Source organism: Mirounga leonina, unplaced genomic scaffold (genome assembly GCF_011800145.1).
Source record: "Mirounga leonina isolate KUSES-001 unplaced genomic scaffold, KU_Mleo_1.0 Mir_366, whole genome shotgun sequence".
NCBI classification, from domain to species: Eukaryota; Metazoa; Chordata; class Mammalia; order Carnivora; family Phocidae; genus Mirounga; species Mirounga leonina.
In genome coordinates this window covers 27501505-27527888 of record NW_023270709.1, presented here as the reverse complement: position 1 = coordinate 27527888, position 26384 = coordinate 27501505, and the positions used below count along the sequence as shown (strand labels likewise).

General features: G+C 43.9%; 2 protein-coding genes across 2 annotated transcripts in view; one reads left to right on the top strand and one right to left on the bottom strand.

The window, feature by feature from the left end:
- The window catches only part of LOC117997523 (histone H2B type 1-C/E/F/G/I), an 881166-nt gene that overhangs the window by 265100 nt on the left and 589682 nt on the right, over positions 1–26384 (bottom strand). The window lies entirely within an intron of this gene.
- LOC117997493 (zinc finger protein 184) lies at positions 487–26103 on the top strand. Its single transcript, XM_034985816.1, has 6 exons — positions 487–650; positions 1173–1285; positions 12055–12122; positions 20332–20458; positions 20776–20871; positions 24099–26103. Exons 2-6 carry the CDS (start codon positions 1279–1281, stop codon positions 26051–26053), a joined length of 2253 nt encoding a protein of 750 aa, XP_034841707.1. The 5' UTR covers positions 487–650; positions 1173–1278; the 3' UTR covers positions 26054–26103.

Here is a 26384-nt window from a genome sequence, read left to right as displayed (position 1 = left end):
GCAGGGCTGCAGGGCTGCAGGGCTGCAGGGCTGCAGGGCTGCAGGGCAACAGCTCCTCCCGGTTTCCTTTAACATTAAAAAAAAAAAGTGGGTCGTGACCCATTTGAGAGTCCTGAAAGCAACATAATGGGTCACGACCAGAATTTTTTAAATGACAAAGGAATAGAGCACTAAGTAGAATGCAGGACAAGTAATGAGGCAAATAATGCACCGTGAAGGGCTAGTTCGTGTTTTACATGTTTTTGCTTACAATCTGTTCGGTCACACAAACTTGAAAGTCCCCGCGTCCCGCTCCTCCCACATGAGGCGTTTAGAAGCCAGTGACTGGCGGGGAGAACTCTCGCCCCGTCCAATGGGAAACCTTACGCGTTGCTGAGGCCTCTGGGAAATGGAGTTCAGTGTCGTGGGGCATTCTGGGAGTCGTAGTTCGGCCCGTCCACCGGGTGCGGTCGAAAGCCCGCGACGAGCGGGGGCGGGGTTCTCTCCGCGCGACCGGAAGTGGCCGTTGAAGCCGGCAGTAGGCGTGAAAAGAGGTTGGCGCTGGGGAAGTGCAGCCTCTTCGGCTCCCTTCGCGAGGTCCGGCGGCCGTCCCGGCGCTTCCGGACGCGGGATCCGAGAGTGTGGCTCGCCCTAGAGGGAGGGAAGCCCAGGTATCACCATGGCAACCGCCAGCCTCGCGGCCGCGTGACGTCACCCTGCTCACTGGGCTGGAAGCGGCCTCCGCGGGAGGGAGCGGGGAGTCCTCGAAGGGGGCGCCCCTCGCCTCCTCCGGTGCGGGCGGTTCCGCCCTGATCCCTTGGAGGGCTTTGTTCTTTTGTTCCGGTCTGGGAGGAAGGACTGGAACGGGCCCCGCCCTGCTTTCCACCTTCCAGCCTTTCCCCCCGCAACAGGTGTGTCTTCCTGCGTCCGAGCCGCGGTGGGAGCGCGCAGGGGTGCACGGAGGTGACGGGCCGGTCCGGGGCGCCTCTGCCGGATTCGAGGGTGGGCACCGAGGGCTTTTCGCATCTGGAGCTGAACCTGCGTGCTCGAGCTCCCTCTCTTTTTGTTCCGCCCAGAGCCTGTGTAGTGGCTCTCGGCGGGCGCTTCTCTTTCCCAGGGATCTCTGAGCCGCTGTGCACAACTCTGAAGTATGATGGTGACGCATGCTGCTGACCCCGCGCTCTGTCTTTTAGGGCCGCCAACCTGAGCGTGTGTAGGGCTCATCTGAGCCCCAGACCGAGGCCCCAGCTTCGGAAACCCTGGGCTCCAGGTTCCAGAGGAACGGAATGAGCTCCTGAGATGGAAGGTAGGCGGACGCCCGGGATGATGGAGGCAAAAGAACAGTCGGGACTGGACGGTCCAGTACCTGACAGCTGGTGGAGGTGGGAGGAGGGAACCCATCCTAAGGCGAGGGAAAAAATGACTTGCATTATGGTGCGAGATTCTTACTTAACGTTCATACGAAGGGAGTTAATTCTCCCTGGCTTCGGGATCGGGGAATGAAAAGGAGCGGTGATCCAGAATGTCTGTGGTCCTTACATGACTTTTATTTCTGAAGTATTAGAATGATAATCTTTTAGTCCGAAGAAATCTTGGTAATCGTTCCTTCAGTACAGGAATTAAAGTATCCCTGGCAGATGGCCGTTTGTGAAGCCCATGCCTGGAGAAATGTGGCATTAAACTCTCCATTTTGGGTGCAGACTAGTCCCTTGGTGGCTCTTTCCCTTTTTTTTGGTTTGGTTTTGTTTTGTTAAGTTCCTTATGTTAGGCAGAAGTGCCTATCCCTGTAACTTCTGTGTTGGATCTTAGTTCTTAGCTTCCAAAAGCAAGAGACTGTTCTCTCTCTCTCACATTACTGCCCTTCAGAATGTGAATTCAGCTGTTAAAACTCCTACTCATAAATTCTTTTCTAAGCAAAACAGCCACAGTTCCTTTGATGGATCTTCATATGATATATCTGGATCTCTTTTCCCAAGACTCTGCTGCCCCAGAGCATGCTTCTTAAAATGCATTTCCTAAAATTAAACATAGTTCTTTAGATAGGTTTATGATAAGTTCTATAGACTTTTAATACCTAAAAGTACTTCTTTCGGTTTGGATTATAGTTCTGCTGTTTAGAATCAGATTATATTTGCTTTGAAGGAAATGTGATATTATGCTGTAAGCTCTAGATCTTTTTTACATAAACTGTAGCGAACTAGATTTATGCCGTCCTTGTCTAAGAGAATCGCTTTTTACCCTTGATATCAGGACTTCACATATATGATTGTTCAGTTTTTTGGCCAAGTTTTCCAGCTTGTCAGAATAACTATGAGTCTTCATGTGTTCAGGGTTTTAAGTGTCCTTTCCAACTTCATGTCACTGGCATATTTAATGAGTGTTCATTCTGTTTCTTCCTTCATGTCCTTGAACAGGTCAGAGTTCGGACAGAGCTCTGTGCTGTGTTGCTATAGACTTTCCTCTGCATTGTCGCTGTTTTTACATTCTGTAGGTATCAGTGTGCACTCAGGTTTGCTTTAGCCTGTTATACAGTTCTTCTTTTTTTTGAATTTGTTTAGTATCATTAGAAGTCTTAACATTACTTATTTACATAGGTTTGAGCCATGCCTTGTATTAATTCTCAGTTCTTTTAAGAGTGCAGAGAATCTTTCTTACAACTGCATGTGTATCTAAAATTATCTCAAAACCAAAAGTTTAATTTTAAAAATCAACTGTCTTTTATTATATTATTGGTAGACAATTATAAAATATAATAAAAATAGAACAGCAATCTACTTACAATAGCATCAAAAATATGCAACAGGAATATAATTAGCATGTGTAAGAAGATCTGTACACTGAAAGCTACAAAACATTGCTGAGAAACATTCTTTCCAGCTATATTAAGATATATTTGACTCCTAACATTGTGTCAGTTTAAGTCGTCCAGTGTGATGATTTGATATACCTATATGTTAGGAAGTGATTACCATAGTAAGGTTAATTATCACGTCTCTCATCTCACACATTTGCCTTCTGTGTGTGTGCACGGTGAGAACCTTTAAAATTTACTGTCTCAGAAGCTTTCAAGTATATAATACAGTATTGTTAACCACGGTCACCATGCTGTACATGAGATCCCCAGAACTTATTTATCTTATAACTGGAACTTTGTGCCCTTTGGCCAGCATCTCCCATCTCCCCCACCCCTCAACCCCTGGCAACTCTTTCTCTATGGGTTTAGCTTTTTTAGATTCCACGTATAAGTGAGATCATGCAGTATTTGTCTTTCTTTGTCTTATTTCACTTAGCATAATGTCCTCAAGGTCCATCCATGTTGTTGCAAGTGGCAGGATTCCCTTCCCTTTTTTCAATTCTTTTTTATGACTGAATAGTATCCCATTGTGTGTACACATATCACCACAGTTAATAGAAATGTAAGTTGATATAACCCCTTTGGAAAACAATACAGACGTTCCTCAAGAAATTAAAAATAGGGGGTGCCTGGGTGGCTCAGTCAATTAAGCATCTGCCTTCCACTCAGATCATGATCCCAGGGTCCTGGGATCAAGTCCCGCATCGGGCTCCCTGCTCCAGGGCCGGGCGTGGGGGGAGGGGATTGCTTCTCCATCTCCCTCTCCCTCTGTTGCTCCCCCTGCTTGTGTTTCCTCTCTCTGTCAAATAAATAAATAAAATCTAAAGAAGAAAGAAATTAAAAATAGAACTACCATATGGTCCATCTGGGTACATATCCAAAGAATATAAAGTCTACCTCGGAGAAGTATCTGCACCCCTATATTTATCACAGTATTAATCACAGTAGCCAAGACACAGAAACAACCTGTTGTTTCCATCAACAGATGAATGGATAAAGAATATGCAATATGTATATTTCCATAGTGGCTATATCAATTTACATTCCCATTAATAGTGCACAGAGGTTTCTTTTCTCCACATCCTCACCAATACTTACCTTTTGTCTTTTCGATAGGATTCATTCTAACAGGTGTGAGGTGATAATCTCATCGTTTCGATTTGCATTTACCTGATACTTAGTGCTGTCAAGCACCTTTTTATGTACCTGCTGGCCATTCATGTATCTTCTTTGGAAAAATGTTTATTCAGGTCTTCTGCCCGTTTTTAAATTGGATTATTTGTTTTTATGCTGTTGAGTTGTATGAGTTCCTTAAACATATTTGATACCAGCCCCTATCAAATATATGGCTTGCAAATATTTTCTCCCATTCCATAGGTTGCCTTTTCATTTTGTTGATGGTTTCCTTTGCTTTACAGAATTTTTTTTAGTTTGGTGTAGTTTATCTTTGCTTGTGTTGCTTCTGCTTTTGATGTCATATTGAAAAGATCGTTGCCAACACCAATGTCAAGGAGCTTTCCTCCTCAGTCTTCTTCTAGGAGTTTTATTATTTTAGGTTTTTTTTCTTCTTAAAGATTTTATTTATTTATTTGAGAGAGAGAGAATGAAAGACAGAGAGCATGAGAGGGAGGAGGTTCAGAGGGAGAAGCAGACTCCCTGCCGAGCAGGGAGCCCGATGCGGGACTCGATCCAGGGACTCCAGGATCATGACCTGAGCCGAAGGCAGTCGCTTAACCAACTGAGCCACCCAGGTGCCCCAACATCAGTATTATCCTTACAAACAGTTATCCAGTGTGGATAAAAGTGCATCCCTTTATTTTTATTTTTTTAATTTTTTATTTATTTTTTAAAAGATTTTATTTATTTATTTGAGAGAGAGAATGAGATAGAGAGAGCATGAGAGTGGGGAGGGTCAGAGGGAGAAGCAGACTCCCCGCTGAGCAGGGAGCCCGATGCGGGACTCGATCCCGGGACTCCAGGATCATGACCTGAGCCGAAGGCAGTCACTCAACCAACTGAGCCACCCAGGCGCCCTTATTTTAGGTTTTAAGTCTGTAATCTATTTCAAGTTAATTTTCATGACCAGTATACAATAGGGGTTCATTTTCTTTATTCTGCATGTGATTATCTAATTTTCTTACCCCCATTTTCTGAAGAGACTGTTCTTCCCCCATCCTTTCCCCATTGAGTATTCTTGGTTCCTCTGTCAAATATTAACAGGCCAAATATGAGAGGGTTTATTTCTGGGCTCTCAATTCTGTTCCATTAATTTGTGTCTGTTTTTATGCTAGGACCATATTGTTTTCATGGCCATAGCTTTGTAATATAGTTTGAAATAAAAAAGCGTGATGCCTCCAGCTTCATTCTTTCTCAGGATTGCTTTGCCTTTTGGGGATCTTTTGTGGTTCCATATGAATTTTAGATGGTTTTTTCTATTTCTGTGAAAAGTACTATTGGAATTTTGATAGGGATTGCATTGAATCTATAGATAGCTTTGGGTAGTGTGGACATTTTATCAATAGAAAGTCTTCTGATCGGGGCGCCTGGGTGGCTTAGTTGGTTAAGCATCTGCCTTCGGCTCAAGTCATGATCCCAGGGTCCTGGGATCGAGCCCCGCATCGGGCTCCCTGCTCGGCGGGAGGCCTGCTTCTCCCTCTGTTCCCCCCACCCCTCATGCTCTCTTGCTCTATCTCAAATAAATAAATAAAATCTTAAAAAAAAATTCTTCGATCCATGAACACGAGATAGGTTTGTATTTATTTGTGTCTTCTGTGATTTTTTTTCTTTTTTTTTTTTTAAGATTTTATTTATTTATTTGAGCAGGGAGCTCAATAATTATTGAGCAATAAATAATTATTTATTTATCCCTGAGCAGGGAGCCCGATGCGGGACTCGATCCAGGGACTCCAGGATCATGACCTGAGCCGAAGGCAGTCGCTTAACCAACTGAGCCACCCAGGCGCCCTCTGTGATTTTTTTTCATCAGTGTCTTAGACTTTTCAGAGTAGAGATCTTTCACCTACTTGGTTAAATTATTCCTAAGTATTTTGTTTTTGATGCTATTCTAAATGGGATTGTTTTCCTTCTTTTTTAGATACATCCTTTTATAGAAACACCACTGATTTTTGTATGTTGGTTTTGTATCCTGCAACTTTACTGAATTTGTTGATTAGTTCTGACAGTGTTTTTGATGGAGTCTTTAAGATTTTCTCTGTGTAATATGTCATCTGCAAACAGATAATTTTCCTTCTTCCTTTCTGATGTAGATGCCTTTTATTTCTTTTTGTTGCCTAATTACTCCAGTTAGGACTTCCGGTATCATGCTAAATAGAAAAGGTGAGAGTGGGCACCCTCCCCTTGTCCCGTATCTCAGAGGGAAATCTCTCAGCCTTTCACCGTTGAGTATATATTAGCTGTAGGGTTGTTACGTCTGCTGTTATGCTGAGTTTGAGAAGTATTGGCATAACAGTCTCATACTGGGCTTGTCTTTGTTGGGGGGTTTTTGATTACTGCTTCAGTCGCCTTACTCCTTATTGTTCTGTTCAGATTTTCTGTTTCTTCATGATTCCATTTTATTGGGTATGTTTCTAAGAATTTATGTTTTTTATAGGTTATCCAATTTGTTGGCCTAGTAGTTTCTTCTGATCCTTTGTATTTCTACGGTATCAGTTGTAATGTTTCCTCTTTCATTTCTGATTTTATTTAAGCTTTTTTTCTTAGTTTAGCTAAAGGTTTTTCAATTTTGTCTGCCTTTTCAAAAAGCCAACTCCTAGTTTCATTGATCTTTTTTATTATTTTTCTGGTCTTTATTTCATTTACGTCTGCTCTGATCTTTGTTATTTGCTTTTTTTCCTGCTAACTTGGGGCTTAGTTTGTTCTTCTAGTTCCTTGAGGTGTAATACAGGTTGTGTATTTGAGATCTTTTTTCTTACTGTAGACATTTAGCACTACAGAATTCCCTCTCAGAGCTGCTTTTGCTACATCCCATAGGTTTTGATATTTCGTTTCCATTTTCATTTGTTTCAAGATATCTTTTGATTTCCCTTTTGATTTCTTCTTTGACCCTTTTGGTGGTTCAGGAGTGTGTTATTTAGTGTCCACATATTTGTGAATTTTCCAGTTTTTGATCTCTGGTTTCATACTATTTTTTTTTTTTTTAAGATTTTATTTATTTATTTGACAGAGAGAGAGACAGTGAGAGAGAGGGAACACAAGGAGGGGGAGTGGGAGAGGGAGAAGCAGGCTTCCCTCTGAGCCGGGAGCCCAATGTGGGACTCGATCCCAGGACCCTGGGATCATGACCTGAGCCGAAGGCAGTCGCTTAACCAGCTGAGCCACCCAGGCGCCCGGTTTCATACTATTTTTGTTGGGATAGACTGTGGATATGATTTTGGTCTTCTTAAATTTGCTAAGACTTGTTTTGTGATCTATCCTGGAGAATGCTCCTGTGTCCTTGAGAAGAATGTGTATTCTGGTGATGTTGGATAGAATGTTCTATATATGTCTTTTAGGTCCATTTGGTCTAAAGTAGGTTCAAGTCCAGTTTCCTTGTTAACTTTCTGTCTGGATGATCTGTTCATCGCTGAAAGTGGGGCACTCAAGTCCACTACTATGCATTGTTGTCTATTTCTCCCTTGAGATCTGTTAGTATTTGCTTAACAGATTTAGAAGCTTTGATGTTAGGTACATATGTATTTATAATTATTATATCCTCTGGATGAATTGATTCCTTTGTCATTATATAACGGCCCTTTTTGTCTCTACAGTTTGTGACTGTTAAGTCTGTTTCATCTGATATATGTATAACTACCTCTGCTCTCTTTTGCTTTCCATTTGGATGCAGTATCTTTTTCCATCTGTGTACTTTGAGCCTAGTGTGCCCTTAAAACTGAGTGAGTCTCTTCTAAGGCAGCATATAGTGGGTCTTATTTTCTTTATCCATTCAGCTACTCCCTTCCTTTTGATTGGAGAATTTAGTCCATTTATGTTTATTAGTAAGTAAGGACCTACTGATGCCTTAATAGTTATTTTCTGGCTGTTTTATACTTCCCTGGTTCCTTTCTTCCCTTTTGCTGTCTTCCTTTGTGAATTGACCATTTTTCAGAGAGGTATGCTTTGATTTCCTTTTCTTTATCTATTCTGTGTCTACTGTAGGTTTTGCTCTGTGGTTATCCTGGGGCTTACATAAAACATAGATAAAACATTTTTCAAGCTGATAACCAACTTAACTTCAATTGCATACAAAAACTCCACCTTTTTACTGCTCCTCCCATTTTATGTCTTTGATGTCACAATTTATCTTTTTATATTTTGTATTTATTAATAAATTATTATAGCTATAGTTATTTTTAACATTCTTGTCTTCTAACCCTTACATAAGAATTAATGTTGAACAGACAACCATATTACGATATTAGAGTGTTTTGAATTTGACTGTACACTTATTTTTACCAATATGTTTTGTAATTTCATGTTTTCATGTTATTAATCAGCATCCTCTCATTTCAACTTGAGAAAGATGCCTTCCAGCATTTCTTGTGAAGCAAGTCTAGTGGTGAACTCCTTCACCTTTTGTTGTATAGGAATGTCTTTCTCTCCATTTCTGAAGCACAGCTTTGCTGGGTAAAGTATTCTTGGTTTGCAGGTTTTTTTCTTTCAGCATGTTGAATATGTTATCCCACTCTGTCCTGGCTACACAGTCTTTTGCTGAGCGGTCTGCCAATAGCCTGACAGGGCTTCCCCTTAAATGGGAGGAATTTTTCTTTTCCTCTTCCTGCTTTTATAATTTTGTCTTTGATTGTAGACAGTTTTATCATAAAGTTTTATTTTATTTTTTTTAAGAATTATTTATTTGTCAGAGGGAACACAAGCAGGGGGAGCTTCAGGCAAAGGGAAAAACAGGCTCCCCGATGAGGGACTTGATCCCAGGGCCCCGGGATCACGACCTGAGCTGCTTAACTGACTGTGCCACCCAGACGTCCCTATCATAATGTGTTTTAGAGAAGATATTTTTCACTGGAAATTATTTGGAGACCTGTGAGCTTCATGAACTTGGAGGTCCTAGCTTCTGCCAAGATTTGGGAAATTCTTGGCTAGTATTTCTTTAGATAACCTTTCTCTTTTTCCCTTTATTCTTCTGGGACTCCAGTAATGTGTGGATGCTTCTTTTAATGGTATCCTATTGTTTACATAGCAGTTCTTCATTCTTTTTCTCCTATATTCTCCTCTGACTGGATAGTTTCAAATGACCTGTCTTCTACCTCACAGGTTCTTTCCTCTGCGTGGTGCAGTTGGCAATAAGTGTCTTCCATTGCAGTTTTCATTTCATTGTGTTCTTTGGGTCTAGAATGTCTTGTTTTGCTTTTTTGTTTATGATTTTATCTGTTACACTTCCAATTCTGTATATTTTCCTAATTTCATTTAAATGTTTTTCTCTGTTATAGCTCACTGAGCATCTTTAAAACAACTATTTTGAATTTTTTTTTTATCGTGTAAGTCATAAATCTCCCTTTCTTTAGGGTTAGTTAAAGGAAAATTATTGTATTCCTTTGGTGGTGTCATGTTTTCTTGATTTTTCATGTTTCTTGAAGTCTGGTGTTATGTCTTTGCATTTGAAGAGGCAGTCACGTCCTCCTGTCTTTAGTTACTGGCTTTGGGAGAAAAATACCTTCTGTCAGCCCCGTTAGGGATTCTGAGGTGTTCTCAGACCTACTGTGGATATGTCTGCCCCACTCTTTTTGTTTTCTTGCGGGGAGGATTTCCTAAAATTGTGCCTTCTCTCAGTCCTGCAAAGCTAGGCCGGGTGCTGACACACTCATATTTACTCTCCTTTGGTACCGAATGCTCAGGCTTTAGTGCTTTTCCCCCAATCCTGCAGAGTCAGGCTGGCCTGTGTGGGCTCACGAGCTGTCTCCGAAGTCTTGCTGTCACCGCCATCAGGGATGTATCCAGGGAGCCAGCCACAGGGGGTGGGGTATGTGTGTGCAGGTGAGGCATGCAGAGCACTGGGGGTGCCCGTAGGCTCGCTGGGCGAATCTGCAGCTGAAGCATCCCCCGTGGCTCTTTGGCAGGCTTGCTGATGGAGTCCACAAAGTGGCTCGTAGGATCTGTGGTCCTTTGTTGCCCTCCAGGACACTGACTACTGTTCCCCCAGCTGCTCCCCGCCCCCCGCCCCCAGGCACTCAGGACACTTCAGTATTCTGGTTGGATGAGAGGGAGGTGGGTCCGTTTGGTGGCATCCCACACAGCTAGGGAAGCTGAGCGCTCGCACGCTCTCTTTCCCCTGTGGGAGAAATAATGGGCCAAGAAGGTCTCTCTTGGCACTGAGCTTTACCACCTTGGAGGTGGGGGGTGTGACACAGACAAAATGAAACCGCCTCTTACATCTTCAGTGCATCCAGTCCTGGGTTTTCTGTTTTTTTCATTCTTTTGTTTGTTTGGCTTTTTTGTTTTGTTTTGTTTTTGTTTTTGCTTCTACCATGTATTGAAACTTCCCTGCTGGACTCCTGGACTTCCACAAAGACACTCATCCATGGGTGATGGTCAAAGTCTGTATTCTTTGCAGGAAAGATGATAGGAAACTCTTATTCTGCCATGTTATTACTCCTCAGTGCTTTGCCTATTATATCTTTTATAAATGTAAATCAGCCAAAATGGTTTTAAGTCCTTGCTTTTTTTTCTTTTTGGGATTTTTCACAGTTGTATAGTCAGGATTACTTTTCATGTGCCTCTGTCCCTTAGAGTCATAATATTTGTAATATATACTGAGCGTCTGTTATTGCCATTTTCTATAACCAACATAGTTGGTTTCTGCAGGTCTCACTGTTGTTGGTTCTCTTGGTTTCTGTTACTTGAAATCAGAAGCATCTTATCTGAGACATTTGTCTTGATTCTGTTTTCCTAAAGTCTAGGTTACATATCTGTTCATTCACAACATTTCCTTCTGCAGTTAAAAACTCTAAAATCACACCTTCATTTTTTTCTCAAGATTTCTATTACAAACCAGTTTTCCCTTACCGATCAAATTTAAGTCGAGAATAATACATAGTTCCTTTTATTCTTCCTCTGCTTTCTGAGAATTGGGCTTTCCTGTGAACCATTACTCTGAATAGACCTCTCCAAGAGCAAAGTTTGTTTTTGTTTATTGACATATAAGTTATGTATATTGAGTGCATATATTAAGTGCACTGATTTTTATGTATTATATACCAGTGGAATCACCACCCACAGTAAAATGTAGGATGTTTCTGATGCCCCAAAAGTTTCTGTTGTGCTCCTGCTCAGTTATTATTATCCCTCCAGAGTTATCCACTGGTCTAACTTCCATTACCATCGATCAGTTTGGTTGGTTTTTTTTATGTAAGTGGAATTATACAGTTATGTATTCTTTTGTGTTTGGCTTGTTTTGCTCAGCATGATGAGGTACGTCCATGTTACTAGGTATATCAATAGCTCATTCTTTTATATTGTTGAATAATATTCTGTTGTATGAAAATATTGTGGTTTGTTTACCCATTCACCTGATGAAAGACATTTAGGTTGTTTCCAGTTTGGGGATATTATGAATACACTGGCTACAAACAGTCTTGTACAAGTCTCTAGGTGGTCATGAGTCCTGCCACTCGAGTGGAATTGCTGAATTCAGAACAAGCATTTGTGTAACTTTAGCATATAACTGCTGAACAGTTTTCCTACGTGGTTGATACATTTACTCCCCACAGCAATGCACAACGTTCCAGTTGCTCTGTATGCTTGCCACCAGTTAGTATGGACCATGTCAGTTTAACTTTTAGACATTCTGGTGGGGGGGTAGTATAAGTAATTGTGCCATTGTGACATTTAATTTATATCAATAGCAAAATTTTAAAGGGCCTGTGAAGACTTTGGGGAAGTAATCGTATTATTTATTCAGATGTTGTTCGTAGCGGAGAAGGCAGCAGAAATATTTTGCTTCACTTAATAAGGAACAGATTGAGTTGAAGGCTACTGTATGTGTCTAGGGACAGAACTGTGAACGTTGACGTAACGCTTTACATCCTGAGTCTACTGATGAGGGTACCAGGGCCCTCGTCAGCAGTTATCCTGTTTCTGTTTTTGGATTCGGAGAAGTAAAGGAAATGGCATAGTTCTTGCTGTTTTCACATGGAAAGATCTGGATTTAACAGCTTGCTGGTAATAGCTAATTTGGACAGGATTCATTGTGGTTTCTTCTTCTTCTCCAGATCTGTCCTCTTCAGAGTCTGCCCTTCTCCAAGGGGAACATACTCAACTCGCATCAGCCAGTTTTCAAGTAAGTTGGAATTCCTGAAATGCCATTTAGTCCTTAGAGTGGATTGTGTATTTTCTGCTGTGGGTATGTTCATTTAAAAACCAATGTTGGGAATTCATTCTGGGCTCCCACCTGCCCAGTGACGTTTGAACCTCTGCCTCTCCAACTTCACTAATACATTTACCACTTAACCTCCTGCTTAGTATCTTGTCAGCTCCAACAGTGACAGGGCAAAGGAAGTACAAAATGTGATCCTTTACTTGAATAGACCAAATGACTGCTAAAAAACAGAACAGGTAAATATAAACAAAGCTAAATGAGTACCATGGAAAATAGAGAATGCAAAAATGTGTGGTCTGGAAGGGTCAGGAGAGTTTCAAGGAGTATGGGATTTGTACTACCTCTCACAGGATGGGGGACATTTGGATATTTAGACAAGTAATGTGGGAGGGAGGGATGGGGTGGATCCTAGCTATGGAGAACATTTTGGGCAAAGGTTCACAACAATTAACAGATGTTACATAGGAATCAGAAAAAGTGGGGGAGCTGGTTTATTTTGGCAGATGGTAAACAAATGATTAAATAAGTTGGAATATGACATTCCTCAAAGGTCTAGATGAAAAGTTGAAGGCGGGGCGCCTGGGCGGCTCAGTCGTTAAGTGTCTGCCTTCGGCTCAGGTCATGATCCCAGGGTCCTGGGATCAAGCCCTGCATCAGGCTCCCTGCTCAGCGGGGAGCCTGCTTCTCTCTCTCCCACTCCCCCTGCTTGTGTTCCCCTCTCTCTGGCTGTGTCTCTCTCTGTCAAATAAATAAATAAAATCTAAAAAAAAAAAAAAAGAAAAGTTGAAGGCTTTCTTCTGTAGGCCATTTGTGAACCATTAATGGTTTTTTTTTATTATTATGTTATGTTAGTCACCATACATTACATCATTAGTTTTAGATGAAGTGTTCCATGATTCATTGTTTGTGCATAACACCCAGTGCTCCATGCAGAATGTGCCCTCCTCAGTACCCACCACCAGGCTAACCCATCCTCCCACCCCCCTCCCCTCTAGACCCCTCAGTTTGTTTCTCAGAGTCCATCGTCTCTCATGATTTGTCTCTTCCTCCGATTCCCCCCCCTTCATTTTTCCCTTCCTACTATCTTTTTTTTTTTTTTTAACATATAATGTATTATTTGTTTCAGGGGTACAGGTCTGTGATTCATCAGCCTTGCACAATTCACAGCGCTCACCATAGCACATATCCTCCCCAATGTCCATCACCCAGCCACCCCATCCCTCCCACCCCACCATTAATGGTGTTTGAGGAAGAAAGGGACAGGATACTGTTTTAGGAAAACCAGTAACTGAGAATTTAGACAAAAACGGTAACCATTGTTCCACCAGGTATAATTTACCTCAAGCCCTCCCTTAATCAGGCTTTTTCTTAGACTTTTCCCCCTACTTCCTGTCCCACAATGTAATCATCTTATCAAAGAAATGATCCCAGTTCTTCCCACTTTGAGCTCAAGTACTTCTGGTATCACTTTATTTTTTATTAATGTATAATGTGATAATAAACTACATGTATTTAAAGTGTATAACTCGATAAGTTTTGACATACATATGCACCCTTGAAATCATCACCACAATCAAGATTGTGAATACATTCAGTCAGAGAACATACTTTGTATGACTTGACTCTGAATTTGAGACTTCTTTTGCCCTGATTTGGTCTCCCTTGGTAGATGAGCAGTGAGCACTTGAACAGAATGTATATTTTGCTTTTGTTGGGTAGAGGATTCTAAGAATGGATTAGTTTCCTTTTACAAGCTTAATGACTGAAAACAACACATTTACTGTCTTAGAGTCACAGAGGTCAGAAGTCCAAAATGAGTTGGCCGGTCTGCAGTCCTCTGAAGGCTGTGGGAGAATCTGTCCCCTCACCTCCCAGTTTCTGGATGCAACCTGGATTCTTTGGCTTGTGTCCCGATCCTCCATCCTCAGAGCCATCGGTGTGGCATCCTTAAATCTTTCTTCACATCGCCTGCTCTGTGACCTTCTTTTTTTTTTTTTTAATACTTTTTTGGTGTGTGTTAAAGATTTTATTTATTTATTTGAGAGAGAGAATGAGATAGAGAGAGAGAGAGAGCATGAGAGGGAGGAGGGTCAGAGGGAGAAGCAGACTCCCCGCCGAGCAGGGAGCCCGATGTGGGACTCGATCCAGGGACTCCAGGATCATGACCTGAGCCGAAGGCAGTCGCCTAACCGACTGAGCCACCCAGGCGCCCAGCTCTGTGACCTTCTTATAAGGACTCTTGGTGACATTGGGCCCACCCCTGTAATCCGGGATAACTTCCCCATCTTAAAGTCCTCAGCATGATCTCATCGGCAGTGCCTCTTGTTTTCGATAATTTCATAGTCTGGAGGATCTGGACGTGGCTGTCTTTGGGAGGGGCCCGTGTTCCGCACACGCAGAGGTCAGTCAGGTCAAGTCGGTTGAGCGTTGTTCAGATGCTTTATATCCTTATTGATTTTGTCTACTTGTTTTATCAAATGTGATAGGGATATTTTAGTTTGGGGCCCTCCTTATGTGGACTTGTGTGTTCTCCTTGCAGCTCTGTCAGTTTTTCCTTCATGTATTTTGACGCTGCCACTCGGTGCATGAACACTTGGGACTGTTGGGTCCTCTTCATCAGGTGACCTTCCTTATCCCTGAGAATGAACTTTCTCTTGTTGGCCTTGAAGCTGCTTCGGTGTTTGAGCAGTGTCAGCGTGGTCCATCTTCGTTCGTCCTTTTGCTCTTAATTTACTTGTGGCTTCATATTTACTTACAGGTAATAAGTAGGTCATTGGGTTTTGCTTAGTTCAGTCCAGTCTGGCAGTCTGCCTTTTAATTGGGGTGTTTAGAGCAATTATTTAATGTGACATTTCCATTTAATGTGATTGTTGATGTGATTAAGTCTGTCATCCAGCTTTTTTTTTTCTGTTCATATTGCCTTCGTTCCCTTTTTCCTCCATTCTTACCTTCTTTTGGAAACTGAATATTGCTTAGGATTCCAGTTTATTTTCTTACATTAGCTTATTAGCCATAACCCTTTATTATTTTCTTTTTTAATTTTCTTTTTTAAAGATTTATTTATTTGAGAGAGCACTGGAGAGAGAGCAAGCATGAGGGGGGTGCAGAGGCAGAGGGAGATCCTGGGACCCCGGGATCATGACCTGAGCCGAACACAGACGCTTAACTGACTGAGCCACCCAGGCGCCCCATCCCTTTGTCCTATGTTGCTTAAGGTATACGTATTTATCGCCACTTACTTTCAAGTGATACTCCCCTTCGTGAACAGAAGAACCTTGCAGTAATGTTCTTCCACTTCTCTCCTCCCAGCGTTTAATGTCGTTGTTGGCACATGCTTTCCTTGTACACGTGTTGTCAACCCCACAATACTTGTTATTTTTGTTTAAGCAATTATCAGATGTAAATAGTAAGAAAAATTATATCCACATACTTACTATTTCTGGTGTTTTTCAGCTTTATGATGTCTATCAGTGAGTGATAATTAGGGGTGATTTGACCCCGGGACGTTTGGCAGTGTTAGGAGACATTTTGGCTGTTAGGACTTGCTGGGATGGGCTCCTGGCTCCCAGCAGGTTGATGCCAGCAATCCTCTCCCCACAATGATTTAAAAGAATGATTTGGTCCAAAATCATTCAACAACAAGGTTGAGAAATGTTGGTTGTAGATCCTTATTCTCATCTGGTATCATTTTTTCTTCTGCATGAAGGGCTTCCTTAAGATTTCCACAGTGCAGTCCGCTGTTCATGAGTTCTTTCCAGTTTTTATGTCTGAAAAAGTCTTTATTTTGCCCTCGTGTTTCAATTGTCATTTGACAGTTTTTCTTCTTTTTAGTATATAATGTTGTTGCTCCGTTTTCTTCTTGTTTGCATTGCTTCCAACAAAAAAGCTGCTGTCGTTTTTTATCTTTGTTCCTTTACATTTATGTGTCTTTTTTTTTCTCTGGATGTTTGTAAGATTTTCTCTAACACTGGGTTTGAGTTACTTGATTAAGATGTGCCTCAGTGTAGATTTGTGTCTCGTATGCTTGCAGTTTATTGAGTTTCTTAGACCTCTGAACCTTCATCAAGTTCAGAAAATAATGAGCTATTATTTCTTCAGATGTTTTTTCTGCTCCTCTCCCCTCATTTTGTTTTCAGGGACTCCCGTTGCACACATACTGGGCCACCTGAAGTCCCCGGTGCCATCTCTCTCTCTCTCTCTCTCTCCTTTTTTTTTTTTTTTTTTAAGATTTTATTTATTTGAGAGAGAGAGAGCCCAAGAGGGGGTCGGGTCAGAGGGAAAAGCAGACTCACTGCTGAGCAGGGAGCCCGATGTGGGACTCGATCCCAGGACCCCAGGATCATGACCTGAGCCAAAAGCAGTCACTCAACGAACTGAGCCACCCAGGCATCCTGCCATCTCTTTTTATAAATTCTTGTCTCCTGTCTGTTTTACTTTTGATATTTTCTGTTTTGTTGTCTTTGAATTTACTTTTTTCTTCTTCAATGCCTTTTGTGCCATGAAGACTATTCAGTATGCTTTTCATCTCCAAACATTCTCACTTTTAGCTCTAAATATTCCATTAAGATCTTTTTAAAAAATGTCTTCCATGTCTCTATTAAACTTTTTTTTTTTTAAGATTTTATTTATTTGACAGATACACAGCGAGAGAGGGAACACAAGCAGGGGGAGTGGGAGAGGGAGAAGCAGGCTTCCCGCTGAGCAGGGAGCCCGATGTGGGGCTCGATCCCAGGACCCCGGGATCATGACCTGAGCCGAGGCAACTGAGCCACCCAGGCGCCCCTCTATTAACTTTTTGAACATATGGAATGCAGTCATAGTTTTTAATGTTCTCATCTGTTAATTTTAGCATCTGTGTTAGTTCTGGGTTGGCTTTAATGGATTATTTTTTTTCCTCATTATAGGTTGTATTTTCCTGCTTCTCTGTAGACCTGATAGTCTTTGAATGGCAGACACTGTAAATTTTACTTTATTGGGTTCTGCATGCTTTTGTGTTGAGCCTTATTCTGGGATTAAGTTACTTGAAACAGTGTGTTTGTGTCAGATCTGGCTTCTCACATGTGTCAGGTGAAGCAGAACAGTGTGTAGTGTAGGCCGCCTGGTCCCACCGTTGGGGCCCCGCCTTCCTGAGTGTTGTACCCAGCGTCTGACGAATGTGAGATTTGCCAGTTTGACTGATGGGAACAGAAACTCTATTTCCAGCCCTTTTTGAGCACCGGTACTGCTCCCTTGAATCCTTCCGAGTGATTGTTCCCCTGCCTCGGTGGTCTCATCACACCCACGCCCTGATGGGCACTTCACTGAGTACTCGAGTGGGAACCTCTGCAGTTCTCCTTGCTTCTTTCCTTGTGCAGCTTTCATCTGCAGTACTCTGTCCCGTGACCTCGAGTCCCCGATTTCCCCGAAGTCTAAGCATTCTCTCTCAGTTCGGGGAGTCTGCTGGGCAGCCTCTGAGTGCCCCCTGTCTGCACCCTGGCCTGGAAACTCAAGGCAGTATGCTGGGGCCGTTGTGTGACTCACCTCATTGGTTTACTGATTCTTAGGGATCGCGCTTCTTGGTTGTAGGAAACTCATCATCTGTTTTGGAAACCTGTTTCCTTTGTTTTATCTGGAATTCTTTGGTTATTTCATGCAGGAGTGTGGATCCAATCTTGTTAATCTTATCTTGACCACAGCTTGATCCTTTTGAGGTTGTTTTCTTTGAATTTATTACCCTTTATTCAGACCATAAGCTTTACTAGGGCAAATCTAGCCCAGCCTCACTCTGGGACTATTTCTCAGGGGCCCCATGACCACCATGTACCTCAGTGATTTGCTAGAATGCCTCAGCCAAGTGGCACGACTTAGGGCTAAAGATGATTACTACAAAGGACATGAAACAGGATCAGAAGGAAAAAGATCCTCGCAAGAGGAATCCAGAGAAATCTGGTGCAGGCTTCTGAGTCGTCCCTCTGTGAGGGTCGCACAGAGGCCCTTTGTTTCTAGCTGTGAGAATGTCTCTCCCCGGGAAGCCTGCTTGAGCCTTGGGGTCCAGAATTCTTAGAAGGAGCTAACCCCTACCGCAGGCACCTGCTGTCGGGCAGCTGTGGGGCAGACCCCAGACGAGGCAGCGTCTGTGCGGGAGGTCTTCATGTGTGCTTGAAACAGTGCGGACAGTCGGGGACGTCACCCTCCAGGCGCACCGTGACACCCTCGGCCCGTGACGATGTAAGCCTTAGTTTTGAGAGTGTAAGGCTCGGAAGCGTGGATCCAGTTCTCCCTGTTGATTAGTAAGGATCGAACAGATCAGACTTGCAGCTGCTCCTTCCTCCTGGGTGCACTTGCCTTGCTGCGGAAGGTGCTGGAACAGTCTGCGTGTCTGTCTTCACGCTGGGTTCTGTCCTGCGTGACTTCCTGTTTCCCCTGGAGGCTGCCGTGCTCCCACCAGATTGATGAACTTCCGAATCCGCGGTCCCGAGCCGTCACTGTCACCCTCGTGTCCTCGGCTCCGACCGACTGCTGTTCTTGAGGGGCCCTGCCTCCCTGCTCTGCAGGCTGGGGTGCCTCCTGGCAGGGTGCCCAGGGGGTTTGGGGTCATGTCGGGGTCCCCCTTCTCTCAGGGTCACTGTTCTGTCCCGCTGCTGTTCAAATACGAGACCGTTGTTCCAGATCGTTCAGTGGGGTAGCCCTTGACAACGGCAGAGCTAGTCCACTTGCTCTTGTGTTAGAAACAAATCTCACGAGGTGACTTACCAATTTTAAAACAAAATTAACTCACCCAGTTTCCAATACAGACTAAAGAATAAGTAGTAGGACGCGCCCTGTACGAGGATACTTGGTGATGTCCTCTTCCAGGTTTTCTCTCTCATTTGCATATAAACCTTCCTTTTTATAAAAATAAAAACAGGATCACGCCACATACGCCATTCTTAACATCACACGTCTTTCCTAATCCGTGCACAGAGAGAGACTTCATTTTAAAATGTCCACAGAGAGCACTTTAGTGTGGATGCGCCATACGTTCTTCAGCCGCGATCCTGCTAACGGACATTTCGGTTTGCTTGTCACCCTCCGGAGTGTGGCAGGTGCTGGTGCTATGTCTCTGCACTCCGAGGTGCTTCTGCACAATAAAGTCCTCCCAGCAACAAACTGGACTGGGTGACAGGTGCATTTAAAGTTTTGATGGATCCTGTCCTGTCAGACTGCCCCTGGGTGGACCGAGCGAGGCTCCGTTCCTGCCACGCAGCCCACGCGCGTTCCTGGGCCTCGCCCGCTCCGTGTTTTCCGTGGAGCGTTCTCTCGTGGCTCATTTGACACTGTCGAGGGTGAATTGCTTGTTTGGGTTGTTGGCTTTTTTGTTGTAAGTGTTGTGGGTTCATCTCTTTTGCTATTTATGGGAATTCAGAATATTGCCTTTTGTTTATGGTTTATTTTAGAAGTTTTACATTTTTATGTGGTTATATCTGTCAGTCTCTTTGTCTTAGGATTTTTTGCTTTCTGTATTTCAAGGTTATAAACCCTTTTATTCTGTTTTTGCTTTTTCTTTAAAATTCTACTCCAACAGAAATTTTCATGTGTACCGTGAAAGTAAGAAACTCACCTTGATTTTTTTCCCAAATAGACAGTCGTTTGTTATGACACTATTTAGTGACTAATCAGCTTATTTTAATTAATTTGAAAGTTGCTTAATCCTATTCAGTTCTTATAATCCTGGGTCTGTTTCATTGAGTTTTATTCCATACTAGGCCACTCTCTTTTACCTTATCTCTTGGTATATTTTGAAATGGGGTAGGGCAAGTCTCCTCCCTGAATTCTCTCAAAACTATTTTTGGTTATTGTTACACATTGTAGGTAAGACATTTTATTGACATTGGTAGGTATCCTATTAATACTTCGTGTATCTTAGAACACAGAGATGATGATGATGATCAACTACAACACGGACTTAGCACCCGTTGTATATGCCAGGCCCTAAATGAAGCATTTCATGTTGAACATTTCCTATTAATTCCTCACAGTAACCCTATGAATGAGGTACTGTTTTTATATTCATTTCACAAAGAAGAAGCATCAAAGTCATTTCTCGGATAGCCCCGTAGCTATCTCGCCTTCCTTCTGTCCATACCGTAAACTTCACCCCTTTCCCAGGTGAAGGCTATAAGGCTAAGGACAAATCTGTTTGGTATTTCAGGAATCCGTGACCTTCAAGGATGTGATAGTGGATTTTACCCAGGAAGAATGGAAACAGCTGGATCCTGTCCAGAGAGATTTGTTCAGGGATGTGACCCTGGAAAATTACACACACCTGGTCTCCATAGGTAAGGATGACTTCTGAGTTCGTATCTCAGGGTGTGGAGGAGGAGGGGTCTCTTGTGCTTAGGTGAGTTTTTGCCTTTAATGAAGTTAAGGAACCTAAGATTCCTATATTTTGAAAGGCTTTGAAAAGGTTTCTACTCTCCTAGCAAGTAGAAGTACAAACTAGTAACTTCTCTGAGCCCACCTTGGTTCCCAAATTATACCATGTCTGGGAATTTGTAACATCGAGGCTTTATGTGCTATTCACTGCTCTAGGATTTGTCTCATGTAGGACTTTCCTCCTACTGTAATCAGGCACCTTTTTTCCCCCCGTGAGCAGGACTCCAAGTTTCCAAACCCGATGTGATTTCCCAGTTAGAGCAAGGGACGGAGCCATGGATCGTGGAGCCTGGCATCCCAGTAGGTGCTTCGGGAGGTAAGTGATGGACACCTGCCCGGTGAGTATCATTAACTCTAACCATCAGCCTGGTAAGAGGATATTATGTCTGAAATACAGATGTATTTGCTTCTCTTTACCGTCTCCCGTGGAGGAAGGAGAATCCATCTGGACTCTTGGGGCTTTGTCAGAACACTAACGGTCTCAACATATATTCTATTTTGGGAGACTCCTTTCAGAGGCGGTATCCTTCCTGCTTTTTTTTCTGAAGGCAACCTCTTGACCTGGACTCTGGATTCCATCTTTTCCCACCTCCTTTGGGACCCTGGTCTCTTAATTATCACCTCACTTTTCAGCCCTTACCGCTTGTTTGTTTTGGATCTCCAGGCTCGATGACTAGTACTTTCAAACAGAAATAGTACCCTAAATTTCCAAGTGCTTTACTCAGCACTGTTCCTCCTTTTGGCCACCATCCGATCTGTCACGTTGCTTTCCCAGCCAAACTCTACAATAGTCAGTTCCATACCTGCAGTCTTCATTTTTTATCACCTGTTCCTTAAGCTTCTGACCCTACAACTTAATCCAAGACTATCCCTGAAATTGTGAATAACTTTCTTGTAGACCATGAATTCCCAAAGTGCACGGAGAGGAGCTTCAAAGATCTGACTCTGAAAAAATATAGACTTAGTCATGCTAGGTGAGGGATAGATCTCTAAAGTCAGTGAGGTGGGAGCAGGGGTTCTTTTTATGGGGAGAAAAAAAAGTACTCCATGTTCAAATTTGAGAAGTGCTGGGTCATCAAAATTTTAGCAGGTTTCTTACTGAAAGACCACTCAGAGATTTCTTAAATACGTAATTGGGCAGTATGAATTTCCAATAGGGTTGCATAGCATGTAACATTCTCCCTCCCCCACCGTGAAGCCTTTTCATACTGCACCTTTAAAATCTTCCTCTTAGGGGCGCCTGGGTGGCTCAGTCGGTTAAACGCCTTCGGCTCGGGTCATGCTCCCAGGATCCTGGGATCGAGCCCCGCATCGGGCTCCCTGCTCGGTGGAGAGCCTGCTTCTCCCTCTCCCTCTGTCTGCCGCTCTGCCTACTTAAGCTTTCTCTCTGTCTCTGTTAAATAAATAAATTAAAAAAAAATCTTCCTCTTAGAAGACGGTTTCTCAGAACATAGTTTAGAAAAATGATTTTTTAGAAAAATTAAGAGCTTTATTAAGTCATGCTTAACTTTTGGAAAAGAGTTGTCAGGTTTTATTACAAATTAAAGTTTTTAAGATCCCAACTTGAGCAGATAGAAGGCAATTTTAAAATATTTAACTGTGTACTGAAAAATCCCAGACTTTTCACAAAACGCTTTAGTCATTACCAAAGAGAGATTCATTTAGGTAAAAATAACATTAGACGCCTCCTGTTGCGTAGATAACGTAGATGGTCCCAGGGATCCGGTCAGTAGGCAGAAGACAGACACTTGAAATATTTGGCCCTGTTCCTTGGTTGACTTCTTATTACTGGAATGAGACATGATGGTAGTCTTGGTAAGCTGGCCTCTAGCCCCTGGCCCTGCGCTCTTCAGCATCCAGAGCGGACTCATTCTCAACTGCGGATTTGCTCTTTTTATCTCTGTAAGAACAATGGACAGCTTTACAGACACGTGCGGGTAATTGGGAGTTGTAGGAGTACCCACAGTGAGGTGGCTGCTGGTCCGGGGCCTTGTCTGGATTCTTCTCCTTACCCTCCTCATGCCCTCTCCTCTGGGCCAGTGGAGACCTGGCCCCTGCAGGACCCTGACCAGTAACCCTGACCCGAGCTGTGTCTCTCGGGCCCAGTGTACAGGGGTGTGGTAGGGTTGTGGTCGAGGCCCACAGCTTTGCTTTAGTAAAGTGAGAATTCCTTTCTGCAGCAGGAGTAGTGCTGCTCAGTGTGGCCTTCTGGAACTCCCTCCAGTCCTTCATTCTTTGCCACGGATCTAAGACATGACAACGTGGATAACGTTTGTTGCCTTCTCCTGCCCCTCTGGGCTGGACACCCGTTTCCCCTTTAACAGCCTCAGACCCCATGATCTCTGTGTTCCTCACTGTGGAATACTTCCAGAAGGTATTCTTCACGGCCAAGTGCTGTACAAATAGGTCTTTCTTGGTGTTACTCCGTTAGTGGAAACACACCCATTTCTCGTACTGCACAGCTGGCCATTCCCCTGACTCTTCGGGTCCGTGCTGGGGGAGCTCGGCTGTTCGGCTTCGCCCTGGCCTTCCAGACGTCGCGCCCTTAGGCAGGGCGCCCGGGATGGGCGGGGGGAGGCTGTCCTGCGTCTCTGCCTCCCGGTGCACGCTGGCAGTGACGATGGTGGTGATTGTGGCCCTCCTGTCACCAACGGAACCACAGAAATGCGTTATTAAGCAGCTTTGTTTCTTTACTGAATCTACCAGCATTGACTCCCCTGCTGCGTGTAGCTGTCCCCTCCCTGGGCTTGAGCGACACTGTGCCCCCTGGTTGCGCGCCTGCCTGTCTGTCCTTCTGCTTCCTTTCTGCAGTATGTTTGATCCCGCCTGTCAGCCTGTCTTTGGGGGTCTCCCTTGCCCTCTTTTCTCAAAGACATTCCTGTGGTTTCTCCTCTCCTGTGCTCCCTTTTTAGTGCCAGTCCCTCCTCTCCTCTATCTGAACATCTGGGTGGTTCTACTTTTGGCATCTTCCACCCCCACAAACACCACTACAGTCTGGTTGCTCAGTTCTCTTCCTGATTCTCAGAATGCCTGGAGTTGAACTTGCTGTCTTCCGCCCTTAAAGTTTGTCCTCTGCACCTTTCCCATTCCTGGCAGAGATGTAAGTGTTCCCCCAGTGTGCCCGGCCAACGACCGTGGTCCCAATTAGCCAGGTCTTCCCTCGTTGTCCTCACTTGAAATCTTTGTTCCAGATTTTTGTTTGCTGCTCGTTGGCAAGGAATCCCCGTTCAGACTTGCCTTCGTCTGATGGTGTCTCCTCTCGGCCATCTCCCATCTCTGTGGTCAGCTTCTAATTTACTATATTACCTTCCCGGTTCTTCGAGATTATCTGTGAAACTGAGTGAGACTTTCTCTTGCCACTTTCATATTTTATTTATCGTTATCCTTCGCTCTTTCCAGCTTTCTCCCCAAATAATTGGCTACACTTGAAAACCCTTGAGATTTCCTGAGGGCTTTATTTTTAGCTTCATTAGGTCCTTCCCACAACAGCAACTATTTGTTCCCTTCTATTTAGAGAACAGAGACCTTTTCTTTTTCTTTCAGACTGCGAGACAAGACCAGAAAATAGTTCAGCCCGAGCGCTGAACATCTTTGAGGAGCAGCCATGTCAAGAGGCAGTAGTGGAGAAACACAAAAGGGATGATCCTTGCAGTTCTAACTCTTTCGAAAGCCGGGGGTGTGGAAGCAGCATAGAGAAGCATCAGGCAAACCAACAGACGCTGGCAAGAGAAATAAAAATCACTGAAAAGACAGTACCCACGTGGGACAGAGGCCCTGTAACTAAGGACTCTGAAAAACGCATCAGTGTGAGTTCAAACCTTGTAACACAAGAAAAATCCCCAGAAGAGACCTCTACTAAAACAAGCGCCAAACAGAATACAAACCCGGTTAAAAAAGAGAAATCTTGCAAGTGCAATGAATGTGGGAAAGCTTTTAGTTATTGTTCAGCTCTTATTCGCCATCAGAGAACACATACTGGAGAAAAGCCCTACAAATGTAATGAATGTGAAAAAGCCTTCAGTCGGAGTGAAAACCTTATAAACCATCAAAGAATTCATACTGGAGATAAACCGTATAAATGCGATCAGTGTGGAAAAGGCTTCATTGAGGGCCCATCTCTTACTCAGCATCAAAGAATTCACACCGGAGAAAAACCCTATAAATGTGATGAATGTGGGAAAGCCTTTAGTCAGAGGACCCATCTTGTTCAGCATCAGAGAATTCATACTGGCGAGAAACCGTATACTTGCAATGAGTGCGGAAAAGCCTTTAGCCAGAGGGGCCACTTTATGGAACATCAGAAAATTCATACAGGAGAAAAACCTTTTAAATGTGATGAGTGTGACAAAACCTTCACCAGGAGCACCCACCTCACTCAGCATCAGAAAATTCACACTGGCGAGAAAACCTATAAATGTAACGAATGTGGGAAGGCCTTCAACGGGCCCTCAACGTTTATCCGCCATCACATGATCCACACTGGGGAGAAGCCGTATGAGTGCAACGAGTGCGGGAAGGCCTTCAGTCAGCACTCGAACCTCACCCAGCACCAGAAAACACACACGGGGGAGAAACCGTACGACTGTGCTGAGTGCGGGAAATCCTTCAGTTACTGGTCGTCGCTCGCTCAGCATCTGAAGATTCACACCGGAGAGAAACCCTACAGATGCACTGAGTGTGGCAAGGCCTTCAGCTACTGTTCCTCCCTGACTCAGCACCGGAGAATCCACACCAGAGAGAAGCCTTTCGAGTGCACTGAGTGCGGGAAGGCTTTCAGTTACCTCTCCAACCTCAACCAGCATCAGAAGACGCACACCCAGGAGAAGGCGTACGAGTGTAAGGAGTGTGGGAAGGCCTTCATTCGGAGTTCATCTCTGGCCAAACACGAGAGGATCCATACTGGCGAGAAGCCCTATCAGTGTCACGAGTGCGGGAAAGCCTTCAGTTACGGCTCGTCCCTCATTCAGCACAGGAAAATACACACCGGAGAGCGACCGTATAAGTGCAGCGAGTGTGGGAGAGCCTTCAACCAGAACATCCACCTCACACAGCACAAGAGGATTCACACAGGCGCAAAGCCCTACGAGTGTGCTGAGTGCGGCAAAGCCTTCCGGCACTGCTCCTCCCTTGCTCAGCATCAGAAGACCCACACCGAAGAGAAGCCCTACCAGTGCAACAAATGCGAGAAGGCTTTCAGCCAGAACTCCCACCTGACTCAGCACCAGCGCATCCACAGCGGGGAGAAGCCATACAAGTGCAGTGAGTGTGACAAGGCCTTCAGCCGGAGCACCCACCTGACGGAACACCAGAACACGCACACGGGGGAAAAACCCTACAACTGTCACGAATGCAGGAAGACCTTCAGCCAGAGCACGTACCTCATCCAGCACCAGAGGATCCACTCAGGGGAGAAGCCCTTTGGATGTAGCGACTGTGGGAAAGCCTTCCGGTACCGCTCTGCTCTCAGCAAGCATCAGAGACTGCACCCGGGCATATGACTCTTCAGGAAGTCCGCCTTGTCCTTTGGTTAAGTACCGAGGACTCCGAGTGAAGTCAGCGAGCCGCTCAAAACACTCTTCCTTTTCACCGTCCACTATGGTACGGAAAGGACGCAAAGGGCTGAAGGAATCCAGTGATGCTGTTAAGCAACTCGGTGACATTGGAAAATTGAACTGTTTTCAGCTGCAATTTGCTCTGTGAATGAGGGATCTGGAGTAGGTGGGTTTCAGGAGTTTGGAGTTTTATATTCCAGTTTTGTATATTCACAATATATTCTTGACTAGGATTACTATACATCAGCATTTTGCTGTGTTGCATCTAGCGTGTGTG

Coding starts and splice junctions, on each gene's coding strand:
- LOC117997493 (XM_034985816.1), top strand. Junction 20,459..20,775: donor CACACACCTGGTCTCCATAG/GTAAGGATGACT, acceptor CCCCGTGAGCAG/GACTCCAAGTTTCCAAACCC. Junction 20,872..24,098: donor CCCAGTAGGTGCTTCGGGAG/GTAAGTGATGGA, acceptor TTTTTCTTTCAG/ACTGCGAGACAAGACCAGAA.